General features: G+C 46.0%; 1 protein-coding gene across 3 annotated transcripts; it reads right to left on the bottom strand.

Annotated features, from left to right (window-relative positions):
* Nucleotides 1-281: 281 nt before the first annotated feature.
* Znf879 (zinc finger protein 879) lies at nt 282-11,559 on the bottom strand. 3 transcript variants are annotated; one of them, XM_041664693.1, is made up of 6 exons: nt 11,372-11,559; nt 10,688-10,791; nt 10,260-10,323; nt 8,014-8,140; nt 6,913-7,008; nt 282-3,705 (listed from the first exon to the last, which is right to left on the bottom strand). In XM_041664693.1, exons 2-6 carry the CDS (start codon nt 10,771-10,773, stop codon nt 2,273-2,275), a joined length of 1,806 nt encoding a protein of 601 aa, XP_041520627.1. In that variant the 5' UTR covers nt 10,774-10,791; nt 11,372-11,559; the 3' UTR covers nt 282-2,272. The 3 variants fall into 3 exon arrangements, with proteins under 3 accessions (XP_041520627.1, XP_041520625.1, XP_041520626.1); XM_041664691.1 differs by lacking the exon at nt 10,688-10,791; XM_041664692.1 differs by lacking the exon at nt 10,688-10,791 and having other exon boundaries at nt 8,014-8,102.
* Nucleotides 11,560-18,058: the final 6,499 nt, after the last annotated feature.

The raw sequence follows: 18,058 nt of genomic DNA, 5'->3' as shown, positions 1-18,058 counted from the left end.
AAAAGTCCTAGGAGACTGTGTAGCCTATACCATTAATCATAATTTGAATCATTTTAGCGTGTTAAAATACACAGAAAATGCACATAGGTTTCAGGGGGTTTGCTTGTTTTGTTTGTGACAAGGGCCTTGGTATTCAGCCAAGGATGGTTTCAGCAGCTGAAGAATTTAAAAGTAAAAGTATTTGATTGAACACACACACTTAGCCTTTTATTTATTTATTTAAATTCAACTAGCTGCTGAATCCTAAGATCAATTGCCATTTGGATGGAACAGAGAGGAATGGACCTTCAAAGAGCCTGCCCATCCCTATCCTCTAGGTTTTGTTGTTTTTTAAAGACATACATAATAACTCTCTCAAACATCTTTCTGATTTGGAAAAGCATCTAGAAAACCGTAACAGCAGTGGCCTGTTTAAATACCCCTCTTCCCAGTGGCTGAAGTGAGGCAGTCTCAGAAGCCATAGGCTGTTGAGGGAAAAACCCAATTCCAGGAATGTGTTGCCTCTCTCAGTATTACTGGCCAAAGTATTATTGGCCCCGATCACCTCATAACTTACAAACTTTATTGTCTCTACAGGTGTTTGCATCCCAGAACTACGTGGAAGTCCCTATTGTTGAAGATATCACACAGTTTAGTTGCAGGACATGGAGAAATCAGGCTTGGATCTGGCTGGAAGACCCCCCCCCCCATACTAACTCACTTTCATAGTGCTGAAAAACACCATGCAGACTGCTAGGGGAGACCTGACGCCAACAGTCTTGCTCAGCTATGGACAGAGTGTGCTAACACCATGAGTATGCCAGGGGAGATAAGCTCATTGGTATGGGGAGGCTACTGCTATTACTTTGTTGAATACGTATTACATGCCTCCAAAACATTTGTGATTATGGACATAAATTGCCACTGCTGTTAACACCGGTTGTAGGGGGAAACCTTTAGTTTTTAAGTGTGATTTGTGTGTATGCACACGTGAGCAGAGATGCCCATGGAAGTCAGAAGCCTTGGATCCTATGGAGTTGAAGTTACAGGAAGTTATGGATCACCCAGAATAGGTGCTGAAATAGAACCAGAGTCTTCTGCAAAAGTTAACCATGGGATTGTAATCTCTCCTAACCTGGGAAAGGCTCCTCCCCGGGGGTGGATAGTTACTGTGGTGACACAATTGAGCATGGTACCGAGAATAAGGACGGTTGCTGCAGCATATCTACCCAATGCTCAGCCATAAACGGGAGAAAATAACCAGACAACTATATTACGCCAAGACACATAGAACATTGCACAAGAGGCAGAAGGGAGGGAGGGTTAGTGTTCTATGTTTTGAACTTACTCTGAATGGAAACAAGAGAAAGGAGGCTCATATGGAATCCTCTCAGGCTTACGAAGCTGATGCCAGGAGTTTAGATAAGCAGTGCATAGTCGCTACAGGGAGCACAAGGAAACAGGCACAGCCCAGGGCCACGAGCAGTGCTCTCTGTGGCTACACGGTGACATAATTTCTCCTTTCTGTGTGTATGTGTAAATTGAATTTCAAAAGCATTTGTCTAAAGAGCCTTTACTTCTCAATTTAACACACCAAAGGTAGTTACTTTCTGAGAAAAACAAGTGGAGACACCATGCATTCTGTGAGTTAAAGTGCCTTTAGATCTGAACCAGAGGGGGTAAATGGTGGGAAGATAGTGCAAAGGACAGTATATACCTGCGTAGCTCAGTGATTTCCTTCTCAGGTCAGTGACTCAGAGAAAGGAAAAATGAACCATAAGCTTGAGCAACAAACAAGAACTTTTTTCCAGAGTATTCAAAACCAAACTTTAGTGACCCTGAGGTAGCTACAAGTTACCTATGCAGATTTATTTTCTCATCCTTCCTAATCCAGCTATTTTGCATCAACACTGAAAGGCTTTGTCCAACACAGATCCTAGGCTCATCTGAAGTCTGGAGATTCATGGATCCACTTTGACCTACATCAGCAGGTCGCCCGTGATGTTACGAAAGCTGGTGGTTGAATCTGAATCACTAGAAAGAAAATATTAATCCTTCAGTCTTAGAGCCAACTCTAGTCAGTAAAACTTAAGAACATGTGGAAAACATTCAAGTTTTTCCAACACTCGCAAGTCTATCCTGCATCACAAACGCCTGGTGTTTGCTGAAGTCTAACTTGATGCTCACCCCCCACTATTATCCCTCTCTCTCCAGGATGACTCCTGCTACAGTCAGCATGGAACGGGTGTCCTTGGGCAGATTTACCAAGTGCATCTTACTTAGATGGTTCTTCTCAGGAATGAATCTTCTGATGGTTGGCAAGAGATGAACTCTGGCTGAAGGCTTTCCCACATGTTTTGCATTTATAAGGCTTCTCTCCGGTGTGTGTTCTCATATGTGTCATAAGTGAGGAACTCTGTCTGAAGGCTTTCCTGCACACTTTACAGCTAAATGGTTTCTCTCCAGTATGAATTCTCTGATGCTGAATTAGAGCCGAGCTTTGGTTGAAGGCTTTCCCACAGTCAGTGCACTTGTAAGGTTTCTCACCAGTATGGACTTTGCGGTGAGTATTGACCGCGGAGTGGCAACTGAAAGCTTTCCCACATTCCTTACACTGAAAAGGCTTCTCGCCCGTGTGGATTCTGTAATGGACATTGAGGCGTGAGAGCCAGGAGAAGGCCTTCCCACACTTATCGCACTTGTACGGCTTTTCTCCGGTGTGGATTCTTTGATGTTGGATAAGTGCTGAGCTTTGGCTGAAGGTCTTCCCACATTCCTTGCATGCATATGGCTTCTCTCCAGTGTGAATTCTCTGATGTATAATCAGGGCTGAGTGGTAACTGAACACTTTGCCACACATACTACAACGAAAGGGCTTCTCTCCAGTGTGAATACGGCGGTGTCTGCTGAGCCGCGATACTGATGTAAAGGCTTTGCCACACTGGGTACATTCATATGGTTTCTCCCCCGTGTGAATTCTATGGTGCTGAATAAGAGACGAGCATTGACTAAAGGCTCTCCCGCACTCGTTACACTTATAAGGTTTTTCTCCGGTGTGGATCCGCTGGTGATTATTAAGGGATGAGCTGACTTTGAAGGTTTTGCCACATTCCTTACATTGATAGGGTCTCTCTCCAGTATGCATTCTCTGATGCCCAATGAGCGAGGTGGTGAATCTGAAAGCCTTTCCACACTCGCTGCACACGTACGGTCTTTCTCCAGTATGGACCCTCAGGTGCAGTGTCAGGGACGAGCTTTGGCTGAAAGCCTTCTGGCATTCCTTACATTTGTAGAGCTTCTCTCCGGTATGGATCCGCTGGTGTTTGCTCCGGGAAGAACTGTGGAGAAAGCCTTTGCCACAGACGTTACACTTATAGCACCTGCGCGTTGTGCTGACTCCCGGCTGTTTGAACAGGGCTGAGTGCTGCTGTGGGCGGGCCTTCCTTCCTCTGGAGACAGCTCCAGGTTTGCTAGTACATGGAGACTTGACATCAGGATTGCTCAGGCGTTCGACATCTGTAAAGGCCCTCTCTTGTACACAGTCTTTTCTAATGGAAAGCAGCATTTTGCTGAAAAGTTTGGCCTTGTTGCCTCGCTGCTCCTCCAACAGCTCCTTATTTACATATGTTTTCCCCAATACGAGATCAAAATAATCATCAACTCTGCGAATTTTCAAGATTTCTCTCTCTTCTTTGGAAACTATGGATTCCAACATGCTCTTCCATCCTAAATGAAACAAAATGTAAGTGATTATTGCACTGGGAATAAAGGAAAATGATACCAAATTCATGAACACAGCTAACAAATCCAAACCCAGAACCTTAGGGAAGGTTAGGAACAAGGACAAAGGAAAAGAAATAGGAGGATGGACATTCCTGAAAGGAAGGGTCTGAAGAAATTGTGTGTGGGGTAGGGGGGCTGAGGACATCAGACGGCAGCTCTCCCGGTAGGAGGGGGTGCCAGTCTTGATGCAGCAACAACGCCTGGGTCATCCGGTGTTTCTGAGAAGAGCTTGTGTTCCTATTCAGTTTCATCACCCGGATCAGGTGTCAGTATACCTAGGGAAATCCCAAAAGAAAACTGTAGGGACGAAGAGGAGGGAGGGAAGAGGGAAGGGAGGAGAAGGAGGAGCCTCTGCTCTCAGTTTCAGTCTCAGCAGAGCCGCCCTGGCCCTGGGCAGAGTGCTAATGCTGTATTGAGTATTCTCCCATAGACAAGGCTAATGCTGTATTGAGTATTCTCCCATAGACAAGGCTCATGCTGTAATGAGTATTCTCCCATAGACAAGGCTAATGCTGTAATGAGTATTCTCCCATAGACAAGGCTAATGTTGTAATGAGTATTCTTCCATAGACAAGGCTAATGTTGTAATGAGTATTCTTCCATAGACAAGGAAGGGCCAACTCTCACAGGGATGAGTATTCTCCCATAGACAAGGCTCTGGAGGTACAGGCAATAACAAGGAAGGGTCAACTCTTACAGGGATGAGTTTTCTCCCATAGACAAGGCTCTGGAGGTACAGGCAATAACAAGGAAGGGTCAACTCTTACAGGGATGAGTATTCTCCCATAGACAAGGCTCTGGAGGTACAGGCAATAACAAGGAAGGGTCAACTCTTACAGGGATGAGTATTCTCCCATAGACAAGGCTCTGGAATTACAGGCAATAACAAGGAAGGGCCAACTCTCACAGGCTTCCACTGATAGCCAAGCAACCAAATTGACAAAGAAGTAACTAGGACCTTATGAAAACTGTCTAAGAACAAACAAAACCAAGGCAGTGTGCGGCAGTGGTAACTACCCTGATACTTTAAGCTGGGTGATAAGAAGATGAAGTTGAAGATAAATCCTAAGGCCCAAGGTGGTGGGCTGGGTAAAGGTGCACGCTTGCCGAGCCTAACAACGTGAGTTCAATCCCTGGGACTCAAACGGTAGAAGGAAAGCACCGATTCCCGAAAGCCGTTCTCTGAGCACCACACTCAAGCTATGGCTTATACCCCAAGCCCCCTCTTGCACAATACAAAATAAATCAATGTAAATAAAACCTAAAAACTAAATAAGAGCCAAGATACTACACTACACGAAATGAAATCATTGATTCGAAAGAAATAAATCTATTTTACAAAGGAGTTTTCACACTCTTGATTATAAAAGAGGTCACCTGCCCTAGAAAATAGGAGAAATAGAATCAGGCTAGGACTTGTTCTCAACACTCGTTGCGTAAAGACACATGTGGACACTGCTGACAGGGAGCAAGGAATCTAATGCCAGAATTCTACCCCAACGCCTATTTCTAAAGGAGAGAAGAAAGAACTTAGACACATATGTACAATGTACACATAAACTTCGAAAAAAATATTCATGGAAAATCTCCTCATCAAAATAAAGGAAAATCTAAGACAGCTCATGAATGGCAATCCAAGACGAAACTGACTCAGAATGCCCAGCTACTGCCAGAGAGCAGTGAATTCTGGGTAAGCAGCAGGGCCCAAGAGAATCATCCTCTGTACCAGAAACAAAGACGAAATCCAAAGCAGAAGAGAAAGGAGGCACTTGTAATGTGGCAATCCGATCCAACAAACTCAGCAGACATACAGGACCAGCACCTGCTGTCGACGGCTCACGAACTGCCTGATGACTATCTGCAAACCTGTTTAAGTCCTGTAACTGTCACCAAATTGGTACACCTAGCTTCTCTCGTGCATTTGCACATGTACATATGTTTCTGCTGTTTTGCCTTAACAATGGATATTGAGTTACAAAGTCAAAGCAAAAGCCTAAGACAGTATGGCGATTATGTTACTATGAAAATTCAAAAAGTCTGGAACTTTTGTTGGACCTCACAGCCAGAGTTAATAATACACCTTGAGATCACTTAAGATTCGAGACTGATACCCTACTATGTCCTCAGTCTGTTTGTCTAACCTGCCTTCATGAGAGAAATGTAATGACCATCCTTACTTGCCTTGGATTTTCCATGTAACCAACTTTTACAGCCCAAGCTAATGGATAACTGTAATCTTGACATGCCCTTGACCCAGAGAATAATGCATGTGTGTATGCATGCATGATGTGGTAGTCACTTGTGGAAAGCAAAAACTATGTTGAAAAGCAACATTGTAAGATGAATAGCGCCATAAATGTTTAAAGCAGCACTCAGATTGCTTGATAGCATTTGCTCGTTATCTGGGTCAGTTGAGTCAGTAAAGTTTCATCCCTTGTAAAACTCTGCTAAAGATCTCTGTAAAATATCCCGCATTCTTTCCCCATAGTCCTGTGGCATTCAATAAACAAAGAGGAGAAGATCTTTGGTGGGGACACACGTGGGCCCAGGGACAGCATTCCTAAGACAGCATTCGGGTAGGCACAGGTTTAGACTCATATAATAGACAAATTACAGACAGGAGAGGTGGAAGACACGGGGAGAAAGAAGGAGAGAATTTAAAACTGGGCTTGTTCTTGGTAAAGCCATTCCAAGGGGAAGGGCTCTGATTTATTTTCCTCAATGTGACACCAACACGTTTTGGATACGCTGAGGCTATTACTGATGCATTTAAGTGAGAGGTGGAACAAGGGACGCACTACAGTCATGAAGGCTATGTTCAAACCACGAAAGTGGAAGAGGCTGTTAGTGCAGTAAGTGTGAAGGGAAGGGTAGGAGAATCAAGACCGGCAGACATTGACTGCACATCACGCTGTAGCCCGTGCTCTCAAATGACAAAGTACGACCTGTGCTTAGAGAACTCACCTTTCCCTCTGAACCCGATGGATGAGGTGACCAGAAACAAAGAGGGGAGACATGCCCTTCCCAGCAGTCTCCATGTGCTGGTACATCAAAGGAGGACCCTGGCCAGTCTCTTCTGAGCATAATCCCCTTATTGTCCCCGGAAGGGAGGAAATGCCAAGTTCAAGTCCTGATCCCTGTGCCACTTACCTAGGTAGACACCTTGAAGCTTTCCACTTTCCACCATCTGGAAGTCTTCTGCTTGCTCTAACTGAGAGATGATCTTTGGCTTGGAAAACAGAATCCCTGTTCACGAACAAGAAGACATGAGTGGCATACTGGTATGGAGGTGATGGAGGAAGGTCATTGGCTAATAAAGAAACTGCCTTGGCCTTTTTTTTTTTTTTTTTTTTTTTTGGTTTTTCGAGACAGGGTTTCTCTGTGGTTTTGGAGCCTGTCCTGGAACTAGCTCTTGAAGACCAGGCTGGTCTCGAACTCGTGATCCTCCTGCCTCTGCCTCCTTCAGCAAATCCTACCGGCGTGCGCCACCACAACCGGCTCAGTAGGTAGAGCATGAGACTCTTAATCTCAGGGTCATGGGTTCGAGCTCCACGTTGGACCCCTGAGAGAGACGCCACAGCTCTCCTCTCGGGAGCAGACGCCTGAGAGAGACTCCATGCCCAGCTCCCAGGCAGACACACGCCATGAAGCTCAACCCAGGATGGACTAGGCTAGAATCTTCCCGGTAAGACCGGTTCTCACAGATTATTAGAGATGGGTTGATCGGGATAACAGAATTAGCCTAGAAGAGAATGGGCCAAGCAGTGTTTAAATGAATACAGTTTGTGTGTTGTTATTTCGGGCATAAGCTAGCCGGGCAGGCGGCTGGGGTGTTGGGGACGCAGCCCCGCCGCTCTTATTACTACATGGAGGTCCAGGTCCAGTGGACCCCAAGGTATGTGGGTACAGTGCACAGGAGGAGAAACAACAACCTAAAACTGGGCTCCCAGAGGATGTCCAGAGTGAGCCTCAGGATATGAGTCAGGGCTCTGGCTCGGCACTCCCTTTGGTAGGACAGCTTAGGGGACCCAGCAACAGAGCTGGGTTTGGAGAGCCAGGAAGAACACAAGAGAAGGTGTTCTTTATTAACTCAGCCATATTCAGACTTCTCAGAATCAGCAAGGGAAAAGGCAGCTATGACTGGCCCCATCCACAGGCCAAACCTAACCAAACCCTTCACACGTCCTCCCAGGTAGAGGGTAGGGATCATGCGTTTCCACTGCAGATCATGCACCCCAATAAACCCCTTACCCAGGGAGGCCAGGTTGCTGTAGTTCTCCAGCATCACCTCCCGGTACAGGCTTCTCTGTGCAGAGTCCAGATGCAACCACTCATCCTGGCTGAAGAACACGGCCACATCCCTGAATGTCACAGGCTCCTGGAACAGCAAACCCATCCCTGCTCAGCCCAGACCACGCCCACACAGAGTGGGAGTGAGGAGCAACTCTGCAAGGGTTTGAGCATTTCAAGCCAAGCAAGCATCTCTGAACAACGGCTTCATTAGCCAGCATGGGATTTACAACATTCCTACAGTAAGTGACTCACTGTGCCCTAAGAAACCTCAAATACAGCACCCTACAAGAGAGATCCTGATATCACAAAACAAAATCAGGAAGACAGGACAGAACTTGAGACTAAGAAAGGCATGAGTCACTGAAAGGGAGATGGTGTGGTGGCTGCCATGTTTCTGATATGGTGGGTGAGGCATCTGCGCACAACCCCCGAGGCACTTCTATGGTGGAACTGCTAGGAGCTCACTTCTTTAGCAAGCCAAAGGCACATCTCCACGACCCCAAGCTGCTCACGAAGCTTAGCACCTTTCCTGCTCTGAAAGGGCAAAAGTAAGTGAAATATGAGTGCTTTGACTTTCCTCCCTGGAAATGAAAGAAGGGACAGTGCCGCCACTTCTGCTTCTTTGCAGCACTGAGAATCGAACCCAGAGCCTTGAGTAAGCCAGGCAAGTACTCCATCTATAAACAATGTCCCCAGACCCTACTCCTTCTCAGAACCTCTGTCCTTTTTAGATGTATGTGACTCTGTGAGTGTGTGTGTGTGTGTGCGAACCAGAAGTCAACCTCAGGTGTCAAACTCCTCAGTATGCTCTCCATTTTGGTTTTGAGACAGGGTCTCTCACTGGCCTAGACCTTGCTGACTCACTAGGCCAGTTGGCCCACGAGCCCCAGGGATTCGCCTGCTTCTCCAGGGCTGGGATGACAAGACACACGCCATTGCTCCTGGCTTTTTTGCTTGTGGTCGATTCATTGCATCGAACTTAGGTCCTCAGACTCGTGTGGCAGGTAGATTACTAATGGAACCATCTTCCCAGACAGTTTGTGAATGTTCTTAATGGCTAAGTCATTTGTCAGTCTCCACTCAGAAAAGCTTTCCCAGAAACTGGTACATATGCCTTTCTTTGAGCAGAATCATGGCAGATGCGAACATGTCTTTAGACGAGAAAAGCAAAACATTTCTGGGTTTCTTAAAAAATAAAACAAATTCAGTCAATCAGGCACCAAAGGAGCATGGCTTACACCCATCATCAGGGACTCTAAGTCTAAATAAACAAAGCTGGAACCTACTTTCTGCGCTCTGCTTCTTTTGTTTTTCTTTTTCTTTTTTCTTTTTTCTTTTTTTTTTTTTTTTGTTTTTTCGAGACAGGGTTTCTCTGTGGTTTTGGAGCCTGTCCTGGAACTAGCTCTTGTAGACCAGGCTGGCCTTGAACTCACAGAGATCCACCTGCCTCTGCCTCCCAAGTGCTGGGATTAAAGGCGTGCATCACCACCGCCCACTTCTGCATTTATGCCCTGTCTCCTTGTCCTTCTGTTCCTTTGGATGTAGCCCAGAATCACTTCTAGTTATGAGGCAGACGTTCAATATGACTATGAAGGTAGGGGTGGGGGTGGGAACAGCAGCTCTATTGCTTAATCTTAGTTTTATGGCCAAAGGATATCGGAGCCCATGAGCATTGAAGAGGCAAGTGAGAATAAGATTAGGCTGATCTGACAATCGGGTCATAAGACCTCAAGCAGTTAACATACACTGGGGAGGCAGGGGGGATAAGGTTTCCACTAGTCAAAGGTGTTCACTGGAAAAAGATATTAAGAATTGTAGCTGACACCCTACAAGCTGATCCCATCTCTTGGACAGCTACTCTGCTTGAGCGAGTAAGTTCCTGCTCTAAGAACACCTTACTCGTTGAGGTTCTACATGTCTTGCTGAAATCTTCTTCAGGAGAATGCAAGAGCCCGGGGACTATCTAAGAGCCTGACAGTCTGATGTCTGCTCGGTAGGTGGGGGTGAGGGATGCCAGTTAACTCCTGGTCAGTGGCCATGTAACTGATTAATGGAGACAGGAAGAATCGCCCTTCAGGAGTTATGACCTCACCTTTCAGCAGTTTCTGTTCCTCCTTGAGCACAGAGAAGCTCAAGAAAGGATGAAATAAACGCGCTTCTTCTGCAAACCAAAGGCAGCTCAAAAAGAAGTGGCCTTTACTCACCTGAACCGGGGCTGGCAGCAACCTCTTGGCCATTCTCCCTCTGTGGCTCCTCCTGAGAAGACACCTGAGGCAGAGGAAGAGGCTGTGAGGTCCACTCATTATGACTGCTCTCCAGTCCTCACTGGGCCAAACCAGGTTAGACACCACCTGCTAGGCATCTGCACAGCCTAGCCTCCCCCAAGCAAGATGGAACCTGGGCATGACCACCAAAACCAGAAGCAAGCAAAAAGCACACCTCATTATAGCTGGCCAAAGACAGAAGTAGGCAACAAGCACGCCTTGATATTGGGTCTGTGGTCTTTTCACTAGATATTATGAATAAAGACAACCGAATCGAGCAATTACAGCTATCGAATCCATGAGCAAGGTAAAAGAGACCATGGCGTGCAACTCCCGGAGACAAGAAAAGGTGTAAATATTGGACACACCTGCACTTGGCCACTCTACATGAAAGAAGTGACTGCAGAATGTGTACCCTTTTCAGAAGCCACCAACTAGAAACCAGTCCTCTCATCCACGTGGGTGTTTGCCTCTGTCAAAAGAATTACCGAAGTCTCTTACATTAACCAGACCCTCGCCGCCCCCCTCCCCCGCACACGCACGCGCACGCACGCATAAGAAACAGCACTAGATAGCATTGAGTTTAAATTTTGGAGAAAAGGGGCTGGTAGCTCATGGAAGAGCGCATAATATTAAAGTCCTGGGTTCCATGTCCAGCATCCTTCTACTCCTTTCCAACAGTAAAACCTTACAGCAAAGGAACAGAACTTTACCAAAAAAGAATACGGATTGTGGGGCTCACTTTAAGACACTGTCCAACACCGAAGACCGACAGGAACGAATAAAACAAAGTTTGGGCTCCGGGATGGGAAGCCTGCAGGCGCTGTGCTCAACCGCCCTGACTCGCAAACTTGAAGCCGGAGGCTTTCTAGACCGCTATCCCGGCCGCCGGACCGGAGCGACCTGGAGTCAAGGCCAAGGCCTGCACCTGCCGCCGAGGCCTCTGCGCGTTCCAACCCCGCTCGTTGCCCTGTTGCAGTTTATAATAAAGTAGTCCCACACTAGCCCAGAATGGAGTATAATAAAGGTTTCTTTATTAGGGGTAGACTCACAGATTAGCAGTCCTCAGCGTAGGGAGACACTGGAACCGAATCCAGCAGCCAAGGGGCCCGCACACGTTTTTACATATTGTGTATATAGTACATGTGACCACGCCCAAAGTGGGCCAGTATCTTAAAGGCTATTGGCTGAACAAGTTCCCACAGCACAGCCCCACCCCGTGGGCTCCTAGCTGCGACCGCTTTGCCAACAAACCAAAAAATCCCAACACCCAACGAAGGAACCACACAGGACTCAACTGCGCGTGCGCGCGGTCCTGGCTTCCATTACGGACTACATTTCCCAGATGGCACCGCGACACTCTCTACTGTGCCAGGGTGGGAGACTGGAGCCTAAAGGCTGGAAGTCATCACCTCCCAGGCTTTTACGCACGTTGCATTCATAATTACAATGGTAATACTACTAACAAGAGCAAAGTGAGTGCCCTATAAAAATGCAGAATAAGGCGCTGGCTGCTTAGTTTCAGATGGCGAGTGGACTGTCCTCTTTCACTTTTTAATAGAAAATTATGCTTTTTGTAGCCTACAAAAGAAACAATATGCACCATTTTTCATTGCTGGCTCATACTCCAAGCAAATATAAAGCAAATAAACTTCAGATTATTACTATATTTAGCTTAGACATATTAACTACTGATAATCTGGCAGTCCAGATTTTCAGGAAAGCAAAAAGTTAGAGTTAAAATTTATTCATTATTTGAGTTGGACATTTTTAGCTCTTTTTACAAAACTTTTTTAATATTTATTTATTTATTATGTACACAATATTCTGTCTGTGTGTATGCTGCAGGCCAGAAGAGGGGACCAGACCCCATTACAGATGGTTGTGAGCCACCATGTGGTTGCTGGGAATTGAACTCAGGACCTTTGGAAGAGGAGGTGATGCTCTTAACCTCTGAGCCATCTCTCCAGCCCTCTTTTTACAAAATGTTGACCTTGTCTTTGTCCACTGTAAAGGTTCGGATGAATGACAATTCAACCACACAGTAGATACAAATTATGGTCTCTAGGTAGCAATCAACACAAAGAGCTCCTTAAAGAAGTCCACAGCAAGGGCCACGTTAGATAAGAACAGTGCCTGGAAGGAAGAAGGCCAGCAAAAGTTGTGTTGTCTTCTCCAAGGAATCAACATGAAGGACTTCTGCTGAACCAGAGTGGAAGAATTTCATCATCAGAAGACCGCAAAGATTTAAAGTCACCAAATGCTGGAAGATTTTGTCTACTTCTGTTCGTGTCGAAGTATGCCAGAAGGAATGGCGCTACCCCTACCCAAACAAACAGCAACCCACCAACAGACAAAGCATCCAACATACATACTAAAACATACCACTTTAGCATATGGGTTATTTTGACTCCACACTGGGTGCAGGACTTTCTGTAGGTTTTTAGCGGATCATTTTGTCAAGCTAAAGAAGATCCCCAGATGGCTAAACTTTTAAATGATGAATGAACACTACTAGACAGTACCAAATGCTTTTTCTGCATCCATTTAGATAATCATGTTTTTTGCCTTCAATCTGTTAATGTAGTGAATTACAGAAATACATTTCCTAAATCATTAATCCGCTGAAGTACATCTTTGGACCGAACAAAACCGGCTGCGACAGGTTTGTCTCTGTTAGTTTGTAAATGTTGGACTGGGTCTCTGCTTCTTGGTTTGGCCGGAACATTTATTTCATTTTTTATTCGACCTGTGTATTAATTTCAGGACATGTGCTGTCATCATCTGCAAATGTGTGATATTTACTGAGCAGAGGAGTTCCTTGGCAACACTGCTGAGTATTATGGGTTAGTTTGGTGTCCCGTAGAAGGCTGTGGTAGCACACACACAAAATATCACCACAGAAGGCTTCACGTGAATATTTTCTATTCTGAGTGAAAGGCCCTCCATGTGGTGAGCTGACCCAGACAGAGAGCAGAAACTCCGAGAAAGGAGCGCTGTGTTTGGTGCCTCTTTGTCATTACTTCCCCATTGACTCACTGTGCTACCTGGTCCCTGAAAAATGCTGTGATCCTTTTCATTTTTTCCCTGAAGTGCTGAGATGGAACCCAAGGCCTTGTCCATGGTAGGCAGGCACTCTTCCCATGAGCTAGCGCCCCAGCCTGCTAGATTTTTCTTTAAGATCAGGATCTTGTTTTGTACTAATGTCCTGCTTTCAGATCTGCTTATGGCCTAGCGGTTTGTTTTAGTTTTATCCGCCTCATATTTAAGTTGTTTTTCTTCCTGAGTTTCAGAGATGAATTTTCAACAAGAACACCTGTTCTTTTTTCTTGATATTGTTGTTGTTGTTGTTATTTTTATATTTGTTTTCGCCTGGTCTCCAGTTGCTGTTCTTTCCACCTGCCAGACATGAACATTGCTTTATCATACCTTTCATTCAGGTTTCTGCCTAGTCATTATCCACCGTGAAAGCTTCCTGTGTATGCAGCTGGGTATTTACATGCAAATGATTGACCATGGACCAACTTCATATTATCCTCAAAAATTCCCTCAACATGCATCAAAGATCTAAATGTTAGCACTAAAACCATAAAAAAAAACCTAAAAATAAAACATAGGGGATATCTTAGTTAGGGTTTCTATTGCTGTGATTAAACCCCCATCAAAAGCAACTTGGGGAGGAGAGTTGTGATTTCAGCTTCAAACTCTCAAGTTCTAATGAAGGAAGTCAGAGCAGGAACTTGAGGTAGAAAATGATGCAGAGGCCATGAGAGAACAGACTTATTGACTTAATCCTTGTGGGTAGCTCAGCCTGCTTTCTTGTAGACCCCAGGATCACCTGCCCAGGCTTGGTACCTCCCGTAGTGGACTGGGTCCTCCCACATCAACCATTAATCAAGAAAATGTCCCATAGCCCGATCTTGTGGGGACATTTTCTCTGCTGAGTTTCCCTCTTCTCAGAGGACTGGGAACTTGTGTCAAGTTGACAAAAAACAAAACAAAACAAAAAAACAAACAACAACAAAAAACCCAACCAGTACAGGTAAAATCTTCATGACTTTGGTGTTGGAGGCCATGTGTGTCCAACACAGATTCCCTAACTGGACTGGAACGGAGTTGCGAGGAATAAACCAACGCAGCTTACAAGGTCATCATGGACTGCCATGGGTGACCATAGCTAAACCATAGCAGTCCCTCTGGAGCATTCTCACAGGCACACCAGCTGTGTGCATCACTAATCGTCTAAGTGGCTCTCTGTCAGTCAAGTTGACCATAGAGATTCAGCCCCCATCTCATAGAGTTGAGAGGAGGAAGTGAGAAATGGCTGCCCCTGTGCAGAACAATGACGATCTACAAGAAGGCGATCCTCTACAAGCCTGGGACAGCTCTCAGAAGACCTGGCTCATGTGCTACCCTAGTTTCAGACTTCTATCCTCCAGGACTGTGAGAAAACAAATTTCTGTTGTTTGGCTCACCCATTCGTGCCATTTTGTAAGGTAGACCAGTTGTCTAAGGCACGAGTCACCCATTCAGAATATCTTTGGGCAGACCAATGTTTCATCCATGGTTTGTAAAATTCTTTTCTTCACTGAGTCCAAGCAGTTTGCTTGAACCTGTCAGGGGGCCTATGGCCCGTGATTGGGTTGTCCCCACCAGGCATTGTCCCTTGCTGGAGTCCAGTTGGGAAGTCACTAATCTGCCAGGTATAATTAGAAGATGAGGCTGGGGGCTGGACTCGTCCTTTCATCCAGAGTCTCTTTTTAAATGTAGCTCCAGTCTCCTGTAATTTTCTCATCAACACATTAGACCTTTGTTAATAGGACATTTCTCCCTTGGGGAAATGAATTGATGGCAATCAGGGCATATACAGACTTGGTAAGATAAGAGGAATAGTCATCACACACACATACACTCACACACACTCACACATCCTTGGTCAATTGCACAGAATAGTGAAAGTAGTTATATACTGAGTGCCGAAAATTCAAAGTTTGCTGAGACAGTGGATTTAAAATGCTTTGATCACCTCCAAAAATTAAATGTTTGAGGTAACAAAGTGATAGTGTGCAGTCATTCCACAATGATTCAGTTTTTTAAAATTATTAAATGTTAGTAAATGGGACCGCAGTGCCATTTTTATATGTGTGCAGCTTATATTAATCTGCCTTTCCCATTCATCTCGAATCCTACCAGCCCCTTGTTGGGCCTTTTCCACTTGCAGGCTGTTTTCCACATACGAGGGAACTCCACCTGGCTGATAGTGCTACATATGATGTCTTCCAGTTCCAGACATTTGGCTGCAAATGACATTTCGTTCTTCCTTTGTGGCTGGCTAGTACTTTGCCATGTGTACACTACATTTAAAAACTCCATTTATATGGTGCTTCACTCTTGGTGAGATGTTATCCCTGGTTGCCACCAGGCTACCCTGTGGCAGCTGCCCTGAGTGCTGGTCATACCTGACAAGTCCAGTCTTTGCACATAGTGTCCATGTGGCAATTGTACTGAAGAGCCTTTTCCATGGTGCAAAGCTGGAGTTAAAGAAGCTTGCAGAGGGGTGGTGACAATGAGTGTTGATGAGGGATTGATTGTTCTAAACAGCCCTCCCTGCTGCCACAGAGAAGTCTAAAGCGGCCTTGGTATTGATAGGAGAGCCTAGCAGAAGGACAGGAAGACAAAGTAGCAGTGGGATGAGGGATGTGGTGGTGGCTAGTCCTCCCTGCCTTCTTAATAGACTTAGAATCACCTGGGAGACACATCTCTGAGTTTAACTGTAAGGGGCTTTCCAGTTAAGCTGAGGATGGAAGACAGGCCCTGAATGTGCATGGCACTGTGACTGAATATAAGTGGAAAGGAAGTAAGCTAGCTGGGAGTACCAGAATTCATGTCTTTTCTTCCGGACTGTGGCTGCAATGTGACCAGCCATCTCATACTCCTTCCAGCCACGACGGACTGTGTTCCCCCAAACTATAAACCAGAATAACCCTTTTCTTGCATCACTTGTTTTTGTCAGATATTTTATCGTAGCAATGAGAAACATAACCAATATGGGGTTACTTAGTGACACATGCTCCACCCTGGTCCATGCAGGATATTATAACTAGACATCCTCAGGTGCAGATGCCTTGCTTTTCAGCGCCCTTGTGCTGGAGACAGCAATGGATGCACCAACTCTCCTGCCTACATGCTCCCTAAATGTGGGAAGGTGGACAATTCACAGCACTCCTAGTTCAAAGATCAGAACCTTTGACACCCCCCATTCATTGAACCTTCAAATATTGTCTTTTCTATAAGAAAAACCACCTGGTTATTAAATGTGTGGAGTGGTTGATGCCCATGCGTGGGCACACACATGCACACACACACACACACATGCACACACACAAATGCTCTGTTTGGACAGTCTTCTGCAGTGTCACCCATCTCTAGATAGCCCCACTAACCTGGTTTTCACCACAGGAGAGAGTGAACCACTATGGGGGTAAGAGAATTCAGAGAATGGTAACATCTTTCTGCTGCTTGCTCTCTCCACCAGCCATGCCCAGACCTCCCTGCCTCCCTAATCCACCCTGACTAATGGAGTGCAAGCTGGCTCAGGCTCCTCTTCTGTGAGCCCATTAATCCCCTGAAGCTGAGGCTCAGTCAGCATCTGTCTCCAAGATGCCTTTGCTGCCAGCTTCAGAGAGCTCAATTTTGTCCTCAGTTGGCAATGATGGGAAAGTATCTTTGAGCCAAAGCCCCTCACCATGGTCCAACCATGAGATGAGACAGTTGAATACAAGCAGCTTCACAGTGCGAGTGAGCTCCAGAGAACAGGGCAGCTTTTAAGAGCTCAGGGCTCCTGACCCAGATGGGGGCCCGCAGGGTCAATCAGTCCTACCTACCTCCAAGACCAGTGGGTGGGCCGGTGGTTTCACACCACTCTGAATGCAAATCTAGTTGCTGATCTAAGCCTAACCCAGCTACATGGCCTTGGGCTGTCAGTCACTCCCTGAGCTAACTATTTCCCAGTCTGCAGGATGGGAGAGTCTCTCTGGAGAGCTTCTGTATGTTTGGTGATGTGGAAGCTCAGCATGTTCTCCTCTCCCCACCTTACCAAGCCTGGTCTTGCGCACCTGTCCTTCAGATTCACTGGGCTGGAGCACTCTGGCTCACTCACCCTCTGCTCCTGTCATCTGCCACTTAGAGGTTTGTGGCAAGGATTGCCAGGAGAAAGCTGGGAGGTTCTTAGACACCTGCATTCAAAAGGACTACTGGGTACTGGTGAGATGGCGCAGCTGGTAAAAGTGCTTGCTGCCAGACCTCACAACCTGGGTATAATCCCCAGGACCCACATGGTGGAAAGAGAGAACCAACCTCTGTACACACACACACACACACGCACGCACGCACGCACACACAAATACATAATAGAAATATTAGTTTCAAAGGAAAAAGATTCTAGTGGTCAAAACAGAGGGAGAGTCCGAGGATTTAGAGGCAGTAGAGAGAGAGTATAATAAGTGATGTTTGTAAAACAGCTAGCTAGGTACGGAAATCAAGATCACAGCGAGACACAGGAAAGGGCAGTGTCAGAGTGTCAGCAACTCTCTTGTCAGGAGAGGGTGTTCTGGAGACATGTGTGTTCTCGTCCATCTGCTATCAGACCCTGAAGAATTAAAATTCCCCAGGAGTCTTATGCTGGGAAAGCCAAAGACTGAAGCCTGGAGCAGCTTGGAGGGAGCTTGCCTCCCAGGAAG

This window comes from Microtus oregoni, unplaced genomic scaffold (assembly GCF_018167655.1).
Source record: "Microtus oregoni isolate MIOR12 unplaced genomic scaffold, Mior012 000015F_ref0000493, whole genome shotgun sequence".
Taxonomy (NCBI): domain Eukaryota; kingdom Metazoa; phylum Chordata; class Mammalia; order Rodentia; family Cricetidae; genus Microtus; species Microtus oregoni.
The sequence above is the reverse complement of the archived record's forward strand: the minus strand, read 5'-3'. Positions and strand labels throughout refer to the sequence as shown.